Source organism: Cervus canadensis, chromosome 5, assembly GCF_019320065.1.
Source record: "Cervus canadensis isolate Bull #8, Minnesota chromosome 5, ASM1932006v1, whole genome shotgun sequence".
Taxonomy (NCBI): Eukaryota; Metazoa; Chordata; class Mammalia; order Artiodactyla; family Cervidae; genus Cervus; species Cervus canadensis.
In genome coordinates, this window is record NC_057390.1 from 2,988,505 (window position 1) to 3,004,274 (window position 15,770).

Sequence of the window (15,770 nt, forward strand, 5' to 3'; positions counted from 1 at the left end):
ATACGCCTTCCTTTTGCCCAAGTTCAGAACAAAGTGTGACACTAAGCTAAAGCCCCAGCAGATGGCGCTCAGACCATCTTCTCCAGGAATACTTGGCTGGCTTCACCTGAAGCTAGGAGGGGTGCTGTGATTGATCACTGGTAAGGTTTAGGATGCCCTTGCCTTCTTCAGTTCCCTCCACGAGAGATGTGGCTTTGTAAAATTCATAGCATAGAGGAGCAGATCAAAATGTCTGCTGTCTGCAGAGAGAGAGAGGTAGAGAGCTAGAGAGAGAGAGGGAAGGAGAAAGGAGCCAGTCCCAAGCACCTGAATCCTCCCAAACTCACCAGTGAAGTCCCTCCCCTACCCCGGGGGGGCGGGGCTAGTGAGGGGCTGAGCACTTCCTGGAAGGGGTACCCAGAGGCCTTTCTCCACCCCTTCAGAGGATGAGCAGACTCATCTCAGATCCAATTAGGATGAAAGCAAACAGGGTGAAGACAGGATAAGGAACTAGAATCTCATGCAGCATTTCTTACCTTGACAGATTTAAAGATTTAAAAGGAAAAATAAGGACTTCCCCTGGCAGTCCGGTGGTTAGGCTCAGCACTTCCATTGCAGGGGGCACAGGTTTGATTCCTGGCCAGGGAACTAAGATCCCAAAAGCTGCGTGGTGCAGCCAAGAAAGAAACAAAAACAAAAAAGGCCAAATATGTCACTGTCTGAGCTGGCAACTCTGTAGGCTTTTCTGGGCGCAGAAATAGAAACTAGGTCAGTGGTTCCCAGTCCCAACTATGCATCAGCCACAGGGAGGAGGCTGTGGAATGGAAAGAGCTTATTAAATATCCTTCTTCTGGGACTTTCCTGGTGGTCCAGTGGTTAAGACTCCACACTTTGATGCGGGGGACAAAGGTTTGATCTCTGGTCAGGGAACTGAGATTCCCACATGCCGCCCCCCACCCCCGACCCCCAGCCAAAAAAAAAAAAAATCCTTATTTCCAGAAAGTAGAAAGTGTTAGTGGCTCAGTTATGTCTGACTCTTTGTGATCCCCAGACCTGTAGCCCGCCAAGCTCCTCTGTCCATGGGATTTTCCCAGGCAAGAATATTGGAGTGGGTTGCCGTTTCCTTCTCCAGGGGATCTTATTTCCAAAAGTGACCAGGAATCTCTAGAAGTGGAGTCCTGGTTCTGCACATCTTTTCATATTCTCTGAGTGACTTGGCTTCAGTCGGTGAGACGCCAGCCCCTGGCATTTGGAACCATTGGCTTAGATGGTTTTCGAAGATAAATTTACCACAGAATTCTCTTTAAAATAAATAGTTCTAATATCCCTGAATTTGCCCTACACATTTCCTTCTGTGAGTTGCATGATAGTCATAAATTAGATATGATTGGACATCTCTTTGGTATCTGGGTCTCCACTGAAAGAAGCGAGAGGATGTCTTTGTGCTGAGGACCACACATGGGCGAGAGTGACTTTATCAACACAGTCCACGTCATCCCATTTTTCTGTGACATGACTACCCAGTGTCCCTTTTAAGGACACCCGGAAGAACTTTTAGGCAAAAGAGTTTCACGGACACCACACTGAGCAGTAATTTGCCATTGCTCCTGACTAATCCTTTTCTCACTAGACCAGCTGCCCAGTATTCCCAGGGCAAGACCTCTTTCTGTCTTCTGCTGAGTGGGCTGCACCCATGCTGCTGATGTGCCGGAAACATTACCAGTGGAGAACAGTGAGGGCAGCATTTTCCTCTCAAGTAATTGCCATATGAAAGAATTGGCAAATACAGCCACTGACAGTGAGCACTTGCTGCCTCCCTGTTATGACACAGGAGGGGGCCAGGAGTCCCTGGTGCCCAATTAAGCTTGGTCCCCTGGGAAAAATGTGCCGCCCCCCTCAGACCTTTGCAGCATATCCCTACTGGTCTTGTTGGTAGATTTCAACTTTTGCATATTACCAAAAATGACATCACCTCTAAAACTGTCGATCGATCATCAGCTTTATTGCTTTTTCTCCTTGAGAGGAGCTTGACAGGATGTTTGACCACTTTCTAAGTACAAAATGGACTTCTTTTCCTCTCTCTTCCCGGATCCCCAAGGTGTGCAGTGATCAATCTAAACTTGGTGTGAAGCCAGTTCTGTATTTTCTTTGTAAACAAAGGATCATATTACAAATTGATCATCACACTTATCTTGGTAATCCATAATATTGGGTTTCTAGGAGTCTCAAAATTAGAAGAAATATGTAGACTAGAAAACCTCTCTTGGGACCAAAATTAGAAGAAACATGTAGACTAGAAAACCTCCCTTGGGACTTAGGTTGAATCATTTGAACTTACTGTTTTTGTAGGTCAAAAATTGTCAAAGATCTCTCAAGGAATCCTTCAGGGGTCTCTGCTTAATGGTACAGGTTGTATACCTAGATCCTGGCTTCCTGCAGAGTGTAGACGCCTCTGTAAGGGTGTCACTTCTCTCCATCCACAATTCTTACACCAAACCAGAGGCAGCTGATTAAAATCCTCATTTATATGGACACAAGTGAATGTTCCTTTTTTGTTCAACTGTTTTCCTTGGAATTTCATTCTTACTGTGATTTTAGGTAGAGCAGTGATAAAAAGAATCTGCCTGCTGATGCAGGAGATGCAAGAGATGCCATTTCAATCCCTGGGTCAGGAAGATCCTCTGGAGAAGGGGATGGCAACCTACTCCAGTATTCTTGCCTGAAGAATCCCATGGACAGAGGAGCCTGATAGGCTATAGTTCATGGGGTCACAAAGGGTCACAAAACTGCAGTTTTAAAATATGTCCATAAATTTTTTGATACCCCTCCCTTCAAAAGATGGAGCTTCATCTCCATTCCCTTGTTGTGGGCTAAGCTTAGTGACTTGCCTCAGATGACTGAGATTAGGTCAGAGAAGACACTGGGGTTTCCGCCCGGCTGTGTCTGGGATTGCCTGCTCGCCTGAGGGCAAGTTGGTTGTCATGTTGTAAGGACACTCCAGCAGTTCTAAGGAGTCCCCTGTGACAGGGACCTGAGTCCTCCTGCCTACAGCTGGTGCAGAGGTGAGACCTTCTAACAGCTGTGTGAGCCATCTTGGAAACAGAGCCTGCAGTACTTTTCAGCCTTCAAACAGCTACAGTCTTGGCCAGTAAGACAGGTGTAACTGGTGGTTCTGGCTCAGTGTCTTTCATGAGGTTGCTTGCAGTCGAGATCTCAGTTAAGACCTATCTGTTGCTCTCCTTCTCAGTGGTCAGCATTGTGCCAGGAATTGGAGAATGAGAGGGGGCATTCTTGTCTTCCAAAAGCTCACAGCTAGTAAGAGAATCAGTGTCATTAATAATTGCTGGACAGAAATCTGCCACATTTGAAGGTATTTAAAAAATGTTTTAGGGCCTTCCGTGGTGGTCCAATGGTGAACAGTCCACCTTCCAAGGTAAGGGACTCGGGTTCGATCCCTGGTTGGGACAGCGATCCCTCATGCCCATGGGGCAACTAAGCCTGCTTGCTGCAACTAGAGAGAGGCCCGTGCACCACAGCAGAGACCTAGCACCACACACTCCCTGCCACCAAAACAAGTGTTTTTGGTTGTGTTTGCATGGAACTTTGGAAGATCAAACGAGAAGGCGGGGGTGAAGAAAAAAGGGGTCCGAGGAGCCCCTGCAGACAGTGGTGAAGGTGACACCCCGCAAGAAAAAGAGGCTGACTGGACCCCTTTTCAGAGGCCAGGAGCCACTCTGTGCTACTCTGTGGGGACCAGGAAATCCTAGACCACACTGTCTGTATCTCTTCCTTAGCAGACCTTTCAAAAAACCAGAATTAATGGTAAAAAGTAAGATGGCTGGCTAGAAAGAGGGGTGAAGAAATTATCCTTTTGAGAAGTGAAGTGTCTTGGAAAGAGTGTGTCCAGGTCTGTGGAGAGTTCAAGCCCCTTAATGATTAGTAGTAGTTCCACTGAAGTGAGTTTAGTCTTCAATAACAGTGTAGCAATAAAGTGTTAACACAACCAAAGGCTCATTTCTATGCTAGAGCCTCCTGAGAGTAAAACAAAACCCAAAGAAATTCTAAAGATGTAAAACTTCAGCTTTTCCTTAAGCACAAAGCCAAAATTTCTTGGTTCTGGGCTCGTTCAAGACAATCTTACCAGGTCTAGGATGTTACTGAAGGACAACTAGGATCGAGTCTCCATCATGGAAATGCAGCCATCGGCGGGGGCGGGGGGGGGTTGTTCCTTGTACTTGCTCTTATAATGGATTGCTGCTTTTCTCATAGTTAATGGCTTTCTAAAGTTGAAACAAAGCTTGAAAACTGACCGTATTTGGCGAACCTTGGTAATCGTGCTTATTTTTTTTCTTACAGAAGATGTTCCAACAGATGATCAAAATCACAACCCACCACACGTGGAAAACATCTCCCAAACTCTCCAAAGATTGTCAGGTAAATGAGAGTTTATGACCTTATTGGTGATAAGTGTAGATTGTGGCTCCTGATTCTGCTTTTTGTTTTTGTGTTACAGAGACAAGGAATGTCAAAATTTGTGTTTAAGTGGCAAGTCCATCTTTTTTTTTTTTAAACAATGCTATGAAAGAGCAAGGCAAACACAACCCCTTAGTAGATTAAATCTATGTTATCCAGAGTTTTCTGTCTGTGGGGTTAATTTCTCAACTCTCATTGGACAAGCTGGCATTTCTAAAGTCAAGTAATTACCAGTCATTAATCTGCACATTTTCTCTCTTTTTCTAAGCCAAATTGAATAAAAAACAAGTTTCTTTCTTTCTCCAGAAATAATTTAACCACGTGAGGCTGTTCTCACATACTTCCTGGACAGATTCATCTGCAGAGCTAGCTGCAGGTTTTCAACCCTGTCTGTTTCTACTAAACCATTCTGTTGTCCCTCTACCAATAAATGAATATTTGAGTGTATTTAATCTTCTGCATTGCCCTTGCAATTCAGGAAACATTCTTTTTAAAATTGAAGTATAATCGACTTAAAATATCATATTAGTTTCAGGTATAAAATATATGTGGTTCAATATTTTTATACATTACAAAATGATCACCATAAATTTAGTTACTGGGCTTCCCAGGTGACTCAAGTGGTAAAGAATCTGCCTGCAATGCAGGAGACCCAGGTTCGATCCCTGGGTTGAGAAGATACCCTGGAGAAGGGAATGGCTACCAACTCAGGTATTCTTGCCTGGGGAATTCCATGAACAGAGGAGCCTAGCGGGTTATAGTCCATAACATCGCAAAGAGTCAGACACGACTGAGCAACTCACACTTTTCAAGTTTAGTTGCTATATGGCATCATACAAAGTTACTATATAATTGACTATATTCCCTGTGCAGTACATTACATCCTTGTTACATGTTTATTTTATAACTGGAAGTTTGTTCCTCTTAATCTCCCTCATCTGTTTCATGCCTCTGTTTGCGTGTGTGTGTGTGTGTGTGTGTATTTGTATTATTTTTTAGATTCTGCATATAAGTGAGATCGTATATTTGTCTTTCTCTGTCTGACTTACTTCACTTAGTATTATAATCTCTGCTGCTGCTACTGCTACTAAGTCGCTTCAGTCGTGTCCGACTCTGTGCGACCCCATAGATGGCAGCCCACCAGGCTCCCCCTTCGCTGGGATTCTCCAGGCAAGAACACTGGAGTGGGTTGCCATTTCCTTCTCCAATGCATGGAAGTGAAAAGTGAAAGTGAAGTCGCTCAGTCGTGTCCGACTCTTAGCGACCCCATGGACCGCAGCCCACCAGGCTCCTCCATCCATGGGATTCTCCAGGCAAGACTACTGGAGTGGGGTGCCATTGGCTTCTCCGATTATAATCTCTAGGTCCATCCATTTGCCACAGATGGCAATATTTCATTCTTTTTTTCCATACAAATTTTATAATTATTTGTCCTAGTTCCATGGAAAATGCCATTGGTATTTTGATAGGAATTACATTGAATCTGTAGACTCCAATTGTTTATTTGAATTCCTCATTTCTTTTTCTTGTCTGGTTTCTCTGGCTAGAGCTAATACCTTGCAGAATAAAAGTGGACAGAGTAGGCATACTTGTCTTTTTCTGATCTTAGGGGAAATTCTTTCAGCTTTTCACCACTGAGTATGATCTCTTAAGTTCGAATGCATTCTGATAGTCCTGCATTTCCACTTCTGCACCCTCACCATATTTAATGTTTTTGACATCAGAGTTTAAACCTTTTTGTTTTGTGTATCCCTACTTATTGTGGCTGTAGATGATTTTACTACTTTTGTCTTTTAACCTTCCTACTAGCTTTATAAGTGGTTATTCCACTACCTTACTATATGTTTGCTTTTACCAATGAGATTTTTCCTTTTGTAATTTTCATATTTCCAGTTGTGGTCCTTTTTCTCTTTTCCCGCTTAGAGATGTCCCTTTAGGTTTTCTTGTAAAATTGCTTCAGTGTAGCTTTCACATGTCTGTAAAACTCTTTATCTCTCTCTCAAATCTGAGTGATAGCTTTGCGGGGTAGACTATTCATGGTTGTAGGTTTTTTCCTTTCACCACTTTGATCATCATGCCGCTCCCTTCTGGTCTGCAAAGTTTCTGCTGAAATGTCAGCCGATAGCCTTATGGAAGTTTCCTTATACATGACAAATTGCTTTTCCCTTGCTGCTTTGTGGATTTCCTCTTTATTTTTTTCTTTTAAAATTCTTGTTATTAGAGTATATTCTTTATCTTTAATTTTTGCCACTTTAGATCTTGGTGCAGACCTTTTTGGATTCATCCTGTTTGAGACTGTGCTTTCTGGACCTGGATGTTTATTTCCTTTCCCAGATTAGGGAAGTTTCAGCTATTATTTCTTCAAGTAAGTTCCCTGCCCCTTTCTTCACTCTTCGGCTTCGTGGTCTCTGCAGTGTGAATGTCAGTTTTCTTGATGTTGTCCCAGAGGTTTCTTAAACTATCCTCATTTTTTTTAAACATTTTTTAATTTAATATACATATTAACATATTCCAGGCTTCCCTGGTGGCTCAGTGCTTGTGATGCAGGAGACCTGGGTTTGATCCCTGGGTTGGGAAGATCCCCTGGAGAAGGAAATGGCAAACCACTCCAGTATTCTTGCCTGGGAAATCCCATGGACATGGAGTCTGGTGGACTACAGTCCATAGATTTGCAGAGTTGGACACACACACACATTAGTATATATTAAGGGCTTCCCTTGTGGCTCAGCTGGTAAAGAATCTGCCTGCAATGAGGGAGACCTGAGTTCGATCCCTGGGTTGGGAAGAGCCCCTGGAGAAGGATACACACATTAATATATTAGCATATTATATTTAATTTAACACAATATATCAACATGTTATATTTTAAAATTTAATATCCTCATTTTTTGAAATGTTTTTTAACATATTAATATATTAACATACCCTCATTTTTTGAATTTTTTTATTTAACATGCATATTAATATGTTAACATATCCTCATTTTTGGAAATATTTTTATTTTACTTTATTTTTTAAAATTAATTAATTAATTTTAATTGGAGGCTGATTACTTTCCAACATTGTGGTGGCTTCTGCCGCACACTGACATGAATCAGCCACAGGTGCACATGCGACCCCCGTCCTGAACCCCCTCCGACCTCCCTCCCCACCCCGTCCCTCTGGGTTGTCCCAGTGCACCGGCTTCGAGTGCCCTCTTTCATGCATTGAACTTGGACTGGTCATCTATTTTACATATGGTAATTTATATTTCAATACTATTCTCTCAAATCATCCCACCCTCGCCTTCTCCCACAGAGTCCAAAAGTCTGTCCTCTAGATCTGTGTCTTTTTTGCTGTCTCACATATAGGGTCATTGTTACCATCTTTCTAAATTCCATATGTATGCATTAATATACTGAATTGGTGTTTTTCTTTCTGACTTACTTCACTCTGGGTAACAGGTTCCAGTTTCATCCAGCTCATTAGAACTGACTCAAATGTGTTCTTTTTAATAGCTGAGTAATATTCCATTGTGTATATGTACCACAGCTTTCTTATCCATTTGTCTGCAGATGGACATCTAGGTGGCTTCCATGTCCTGGCTATCATAAACAGTGCTGTGATGAACATTGGGGTACACTTGTCTCTTTCAATTCTGGTTTCCTCGGTGTGTATGCCCAGCAGTGGCATTGCTGGGTTGTATGGCAGTTCTATTTCCAGTGTTTTAAGGAATCTCCACACTGTTCTCCATAGTGGCTGTACTAATTTGCATTCCCACCAACAGTGTAAGAGGGTTCCCTTTTCTCTGCACCCTCTCTAGCATTTACTGTTTGTAGACTTTTTGATAGCAGCCATTCTGACCGGCATGAGATGGTACCTCATTGTGGTTTTGATTTGCATTTCTCTGATAATGAGTGACGTTGAGCATCTTTTCATGTGTTTGTTAGCCATTTGTATGTCTTCTTTGGAGAAATGTCTGTTTAGTTCTTAGGCCCATTTTTTGATTGGGTCATTTATTTTTCTGGTATTGAGTTGTATGACCTGCTTGTATATTTTTGAGATTAATTGTTTGTCAGTTGCTTCATTTGCTATTACTTTCTCCCATTCTGAAGGCTGTCTTTTCACCTTGCTTATAGTTTCCTTCATTGTGCAAAAGCTTTTAAGTTTAATTAGGTCCCATTTGTTTATTTTTGTTTTATTTCCATTACTCTGGGAGGTGGGTCATAGAGGATCTTGCTGTGATTTATGTCAGAGAGTGTTCTGCCTATGTTTTCCTCTAGGAGTTTTATATTTTCTTGTCTTACATTTAGATCTTTAATCCATTTTGAGTTTATTTTTGTGTATGGTGTTAGAAAGTGTTCTAGTTTCATTCTTTTACAGGCGGTTGACTGCTTTTCCCAGCACCACTTGTTAAAGAGATTGTCTTTTCTCCATTAACATTAATATATTAACATATTATATTCAGTTGAACATAACATATGAACATTATTTAACATAACATATAAGCATGTTATATTTTTAAATTTACTATCCTTATTTGTTAAAATTCTTTTTTCTTTTTTGTGCTCAGCTTGGGTGATTTCCACTCCTCCATCTTCCAGTTTGTGGACCTGTTCCTCTGTATTACCTAATGTACTGTTGGTTCCCTCTAGTGCATTTTTTATTTCAGTTATAATTCTTCAAGTCTGTTTGTTTCTTCTTTATATTTGCTGACTCTTAGTTAAACTTCTCACTGTGTTCATCATTCTCCTAAGTTCATTGAGCATCTTTATGATCCTACCTTGACCTCTTTTATCTGCTAGGTTGCTTCTCTATACTTTGCTTAGTTCTCTGGGGGTTTTGTTTTATTCCTTCGTTTGAAATATCTTCATATGTGTCCACATTTTACCTAATTGTGTTTATTTCTAAGTGTTAAGTAAATCAGTCATATTTCCTTTTCTTGGAGAAGTGGCCTTATGTATGAGGCTTGCTAGGGGGCCCACAGCCCACATCCTGTGGTCACCCAAGCTGTGTGCCTGCTCTGTGGGCTTGATGGGCTCTTCTTTTGTGACAGGGCTGGCTCCTGTGGGTGCTGGTAGGTGAGGCTGGCCCTTAGTCGGCTGCCAGGCCCTGCCCTGTGCCCTCTCGTGTTGCGGCACTGGGTCCTGGTGTGGCTGGCTGCACAGCCCAGGAGTCCAGGGGCTGGTGCCAGTCCAATGGTGGGCGGGCAAGCCCCCGGCACTGATAGACTAGAGGAAGGACTCCAAGACTCCAAGATGGTGCTTGCCAGTCCCAGAGTCCTTGTGGAAGAACAAGGCACCCAAAATGGCTATGCCAGTGTCCGTGTTCTCAGGGGGAGTCCCTGTTGCCTCCTCTCCCTCTAGGAGCCTCTCTGAGATCAGCAAGAGTCCTTTCAAATTATTGCCTCTGTGCTGGGACTGAGATTTTGGGTGTATTCTATAAGAGCAGGGTCTCTGTTGGTTTTTGTTTATTTGTTTTGTTTGTTTTTTAATATTTGTTTATTTGGCTGCACCAGGTCTTAGTTGTGGCAGGTGAGCTCTTAACTGTGGCATGTGGGACCCAGCCCCTTACCAGGGGTCAAACTTGCCTTCCCTACATTGGGAGCATGGAGTCTTAGCCACTGGGCCACCAGGGGAGTCCCTGGTTTTCTACAACCATTTATCGCTTCCATTTGCAAACCCTGCTGGCCTTCAAAGCCAGGAAGCTCATCTTCCTGGTGCAGGAGCCCTGGGCTAGGGAGCCCGAAGTGGGGTTTGAACCCCTGGTCCTTGGGGAGAATATCCACAGTTGTGGTTGCCCTCCTGTTTGCAGATCACCTTGCCTGCAGAGTAGGTCCTGATTATGCCCTGTCTCACCGTGGTTTCCTCTTTACATCTCTAGTTGTGGGAAATCCTTTCTACTGGTCTTCAGGTCATTCTCATAGATGGTCGTTCTGCAAATAGTTGTAATTTTGTTGTGCTCGTAAGAGGAGATGAGCTCAGGGTCTTCCTATTCTGCCATCTTGGCCACATACCTCAAGAAACATTTTTTTAATAGTATTTTGTGGTTATGATTTGTTTTCACGAACATCATACTATCAGGGAGATAGGTCTTATTATCTCTTGTTTTATACTAGTTGACACGGGTCAGAGAGGCTCGGCAACTAGTTGAAAGCTCTTGCTAGGTCCTGTAGGGGTGGTCCCTGATGAGTAGCACCAGCATCACTTGGGATGCCACACCCCAAACTTACTGAATCAGAAACTCTAGGGTGGGGCCCAGCAATCTGTGTTCTAACAGGGCCTCCTGGTGATTCTGATGCACACTCCACGGTGAAAACCAGGGCCTGGATCCATCCAGGAATGTGTTAGATTAAAAAAATAAACAATGCACGCTCTGGAGCCTGTGTTTCTGTTAGAGAAAGCCCACATACAGCAACAAAAACCAAGTGCAACCAAAAATAAATAAATTAAAAAAACCCCAAAACACTGATGTACATTTGGACCTTTCTGCTGACTCCTCACTTTGACTCTGGAGGCATTTACTTTCATCATGAAAACAGAACTAGTCACAGGCCGCTGGATGTTTTCAGATGAACACGTTGTATGTTTTGTCTTTTGTAGATCACATTGCAGGGGAGCAGAGGGATCAAGAATCCTCTCTCTTCAACAGGGATGTGAGTGATACGCAATTAACGACTATCGATAAGGGGACGCATCAAGAAGCAGTCAGTCCAGGTATTAATAATAATCTGCACAGCATGAGCTAAAAAAGATGCCTCAGTATGGATGTCTTCAGAAGGCATCTGTTTGCCTTTCATGGTATTTTAAGGGAACAGACTAGATGTCAGCACACCTTTAATTTACTCACAAAAGCGTACAGACAGCAGTTAAAATTATGAATTAAATTAACTCCAGTAATTTTTAAAAAAAAATCTGTCTGTGGCCATGGCACGAGGCATTCAAGACCTTAGTTCCCTGACCAGGGATTGAACCAGTGCCCCCTGCAGTGGAAGCACAGAGTCTTAATCACTAGACTGCTAGGGAAGTCCCTAACTCCAAGAATTTGCCCCTACCCTTTCAAAAAGATGGTCTTCCATGGTGGCTCAGATGGTAAAGAATCCTGCAATGCAGGAGACCTGGGTTGCATCCCTGGGTCAGGAAGATCCCCTGGAGAAGGGAATGGCAACCCACTCCAGTATTCTTGCCTTGAGAATCCCATGGACAGAGGAGCTGGTGGTCTGTTGTCTGTGGGGTTGCAAGAGTCGGTCATGACTGAGTGAGTAACATTTTCACTTTCACTTTCAGAAAGATGCTACTTTGATGTTGTTTCTACATAGCTAGGGTCACTTGTAACACAGACATCATGTTCACAGTCCTTGACATTACTGAGCACTGATGCTTTCTAACAAGCAGGAGGGATTGCATGCCAAAGGTTAACCTAGTCCTTGATCTTCACCTTGGATAGCCTGAGCTGGGCCCATTCAGAATGGATAGAAACTTACCCATCATGGCCATGTGCTGGTACCAAGTCCAGGACACTCCCTCCTCGTAGCCACCCACTATCAAAATCATAGCTGGTTGTTAATTCCTAACTCTGAGGGATTAAATGCTGAATCATCCCAGCAGAGCCCTTAGAGCTGCTTGCTGCTGCTGCCTCTTGACATACAGCTGATGAAGGTGGGGAGTTGGAGGTGCCCCAATTGTCTCCCTATATCCCAAGAAGGCCCTTGGCCAGCATCCTCCTGCCTGCATCACTAAGCTCCCCTCAGCAGCTCTCCACATCTGATCCCTGTCATTGTACCTCCATGCCCCGTTTCCCTGGTTCCTGTGTCTGTTTGGGGTCACGTTACAAATGGGGTGACAGAAGCTCTGAGTCCCCAGTGTCAGCTGAGGACACCTTCCTTTGAGCTCTAGCTAAGATTGCCTTGTAGTCCCCAGCCCACATGCAGGGGCATTCCAAATCTACCCTCAAGCTTTCTGCAAGTCCTCAAGGGTCGAAAGAGCTCGGCATCATGTTTGCCTTATGTCACGAAATTCCCCCAAACCCACAGGCGCACAAGGCAGATAGTGTGCATGGTATTATTTCCTGAAGCTGGGAGTGGCAGGCAGCAGAGAAGAGACTGTATCTTTGCCCTGTGCAAGCCTTGGACTGAATACCTGACTCTGTTTTTCTTTTTTTTGTTTATTGAAATATAGTTGATTTACAATGTTGTATCAGTTTTTGGTGTACAGCAAAGTGATTCAGGATATAAACATACACACACACACACACACACACACACACACACACACACATTCTTTTTCAGATTCTTTTTCATTACAGTTTATTATAGGACATTGAATATAGTTCCCTGTGCTATACAGTAGGACCTTGTTGTTTATATAGTTCATATATAGTAGTTTATATCTGCTAATTCCAAACTCCTGGTTTATCCCTGCCCCTCTTTCCCTTTTGGTTACCATAAAAGTTTGTTTTCTATGTCAGTCTGTTTCTATTTTGTAAATAAGTTCACTTGTATCATTTTTTTTTAGATTCCACATGTAAGTGATAGCATGGTATTTGTCTTTCTCCATCTGACTTATTTCACTCAGTATGATCATCTCTAGGTCCAATCATGTTGCTGGGAGCAGCATTATTTCACTCCTTTTTTATGGTTTTGACTCCATCTTTCTTAAAAGCCATCGCAGCAGGACTTTCACCCCCAATGGTGGCCCCACCTCCTCTCTGCATATTCACTCTCACCTTTTTCTCTCCTCACCTGCTCCAGACTGGTCGCTTGGCTCCTCGCTAGCTCATACCCTCAGCATCTCACCTTCACCACCAAAGAGGTCATGAATGTCTTTCCCTAAACATAGCCATTTCTTCCCCAAGAGGACCCCTGGAGCCAGCAGCTGAGGTTTCCCTCCGGGCTGCAAGCAGAACCAACAGGCCGTGCTGCGGATCTGTACGGGATGGCTGCTCCCTGTTGACTGGGCTGTGTGTCTTCTCACTTAGATGTTCCAAGCAGGGGCATGCCGTGCTCACAGCTTCTGCAGTTCCTCCAGAAGAACATCATCGTCGCTGCCGTCTCGGTGGTGGGGATCGCCGTGGCCGCGGTGCTGCTGCTCCTGGCGCTGCTTGTGTCCGTCAGGAAGAGACAGTTGCTGTGAGTGGCTCTCAGCCCCGCCTGCTCCCAGGAGCCCACAGGCGTTTGTACCAGCATCGGCCCAGAGCGTCCTCTGGCCCCGGATCCAGCAGGAGAGCGGGGCCTCCGGGCCTGGCTGTGTGTCGGCATTGGCTGGCACGGTTCCTGGACACCCTGCCTTTGGTTCCGATGCACAGCTGGGTCTGGGGTTTCCTGGTCTGGGCCGTCCTGCCCTCTGAGGGCTACCACAGATCAGGCCACACCGCTTCTTACACTGAGGGCCCCGGATGGCGGAGATGGGACAGCCTCTGGCAGAAGGGTCAGAAAACAGGAACATGGGGTAGAAAGGAATGGAAAGGCCCAGCTCTGCGAGTGTGGGAAGGGAGGCTCTGGCGGAGAGGAGGAGGGCTGACGTTCAGCTCGCTCACGCTCCTGCAGCAGCGCTGATTGGTAAAATATTGAAAGATGCTTCTACTGGTTGGTAAGCAGCCCCTTCTCCAGGCCTCTGTTCCAGCTGTGGCCATCTTGACTAGTCAGTGTCCTCCTGTACTAGCTGTTAAATACCTCAGTTATCCCCCTGAAGGGAGAGCTCAGGCACAGTGGCTCTGATCAGGAGCAGGCACAACACAGCGTTTACAACATTGTGCATTTGCAGTAACGGTACCTCAAAATTATGTGCCTCCATCTGCATCCCTCGGGACACACACGGGGAAGAGCAGCTCCCTAGGGCCACTCAGCTCCTGCCCACCACTGTGTTGGATGCTCAGCCTGTCCACAGGGAAAGGGGCACGGTGTGTGGTGATCCCACCTGCCCCCATCACTGCAGTATTTACATTTCCCTACAACAGTGGCATGGCTTTCCCTAAAAGTGTCCTTTAAAATGCCAAGGCTCCCAGGACCAGTAACTCTTTCAGGCCAACCACCACCACCTCACACCCAGCTTTCTCCTCTGAGGCAGCAGTTGGTCTCTTGAAGTGAAAGAGGAGCCCTGGATATGGCAGATGTTAGAGAGAGAAGGTTTAAAGAGCTCCTGGGAATAAACTTGACCCATTTCATGGTTCTGACGGGGGCCTATCCATCAGAGTCACCATTTCCCTCCTTGGTCTTTCAGAAGTATCAAAAGAAGTAGTGAAGGCTGCGACTCCATTCCAAAGACAAGAATCAAAGCTGTGAAGAGCCTGGGTTGGTTATGAGAAGGTTGAGGATGGGGGAGGACATTTCCAGAGGCTCCATAATTCTCAGAGGCAAAATGAATTTCACACATGACACACCTTCCTGATAGGTAGTACTCAGACTCCTCCCCGCTCAGAAATGTCAGCCTCTATTGCCTTCCAAGGAATAGACATTAGGAATTGCTACACATTTAGTTGTGGAGTACAGCTTCTGTGTCTTTCGTTTTAGACATTCTCCGGCAGACATGACATACAATATTTTTATAATGAATGGAAAGACTTGGTGGCAAAAGTCTCAAGACAAGAAGACCAAAAAACATGCAGGAAAACAGAAACAGCTGAAGTTAAATTCCGGTATCTAAGCCAGGTGGTGAGGCCAGCCAACCAGCACCTAAAGCTGTGATGTGAGGCGATTCTCCATCCAGACGCGTGGAAAGGCATTTGGATTTCTGACTGTGAGGTGCACCCTAAAAAGTGTACCTTTTCCTCTCAATTTTGAATGGACCAAGAAAACAGTTTTGACCACAGATTGCTCATAATGTTAACAGCATTAATGGCTAATACAGGAGACTTAGCACATTTCCCCAGAGACTAACCTGACAAAACAATGGATTGATTTATTTATTAATAATATTGATTCGTTTTTTTCAGCCATTCATTGAACAGATATGAATCGAACAACTAATATACAGGCGATATTAAAATACATGAGGCAATCAAAGATATTTGAATCAGGCATGGCTATCACAGGTTTCTGAAGACATGGCAAACAGCCGGCTGAAGCTCTCTGGTAGTCAATTTATGCCTCTGTGTCTCCATTGCTAAAGGGGCCAAGGGTCTGAGGCTTGGGGTCCAGAGGAGAAAGGAGGGAAAAGGAAACTTATGTTGGTGTTGCAAGAGCAAGAGAGTGGCCATTATAGCTCAGTCAGTTCTTGCCCCTACATTGGAAGGCAGGGTCCGGAGAGAAGGATGCTACCTTCCTGTCTCCTGGAAGGGGGTTCTTGAGGCTGGAGGAGGTTGCCCTGCAGCTGCATGTGTGACCACAGGGGTCCCTCAGGTGC

General features: G+C 44.5%; 1 protein-coding gene across 10 annotated transcripts in view; it reads left to right on the plus strand.

The window, feature by feature from the left end:
- The window catches only part of C5H2orf92 (chromosome 5 C2orf92 homolog), a 55,353-nt gene extending 39,990 nt beyond the window's left edge, over positions 1 to 15,363 (plus strand). For 8 of the 10 annotated variants that reach the window (XM_043467839.1, XM_043467843.1, XM_043467847.1 and 5 more), the window contains 4 exons: positions 4,336 to 4,413; positions 11,034 to 11,147; positions 13,408 to 13,558; positions 14,939 to 15,363. In XM_043467839.1, coding sequence (XP_043323774.1) covers positions 4,336 to 4,413; positions 11,034 to 11,147; positions 13,408 to 13,558; positions 14,939 to 15,071 — 476 coding nt within the window. In that variant the 3' untranslated portion in view covers positions 15,072 to 15,363. The remainder of the gene's footprint in view (positions 1 to 4,335; positions 4,414 to 11,033; positions 11,148 to 13,407; positions 13,559 to 14,938) is intronic. The other 2 variants (XM_043467845.1, XM_043467846.1) reach the window with 1 other exon arrangement.
- Positions 15,364 to 15,770: the final 407 nt, after the last annotated feature.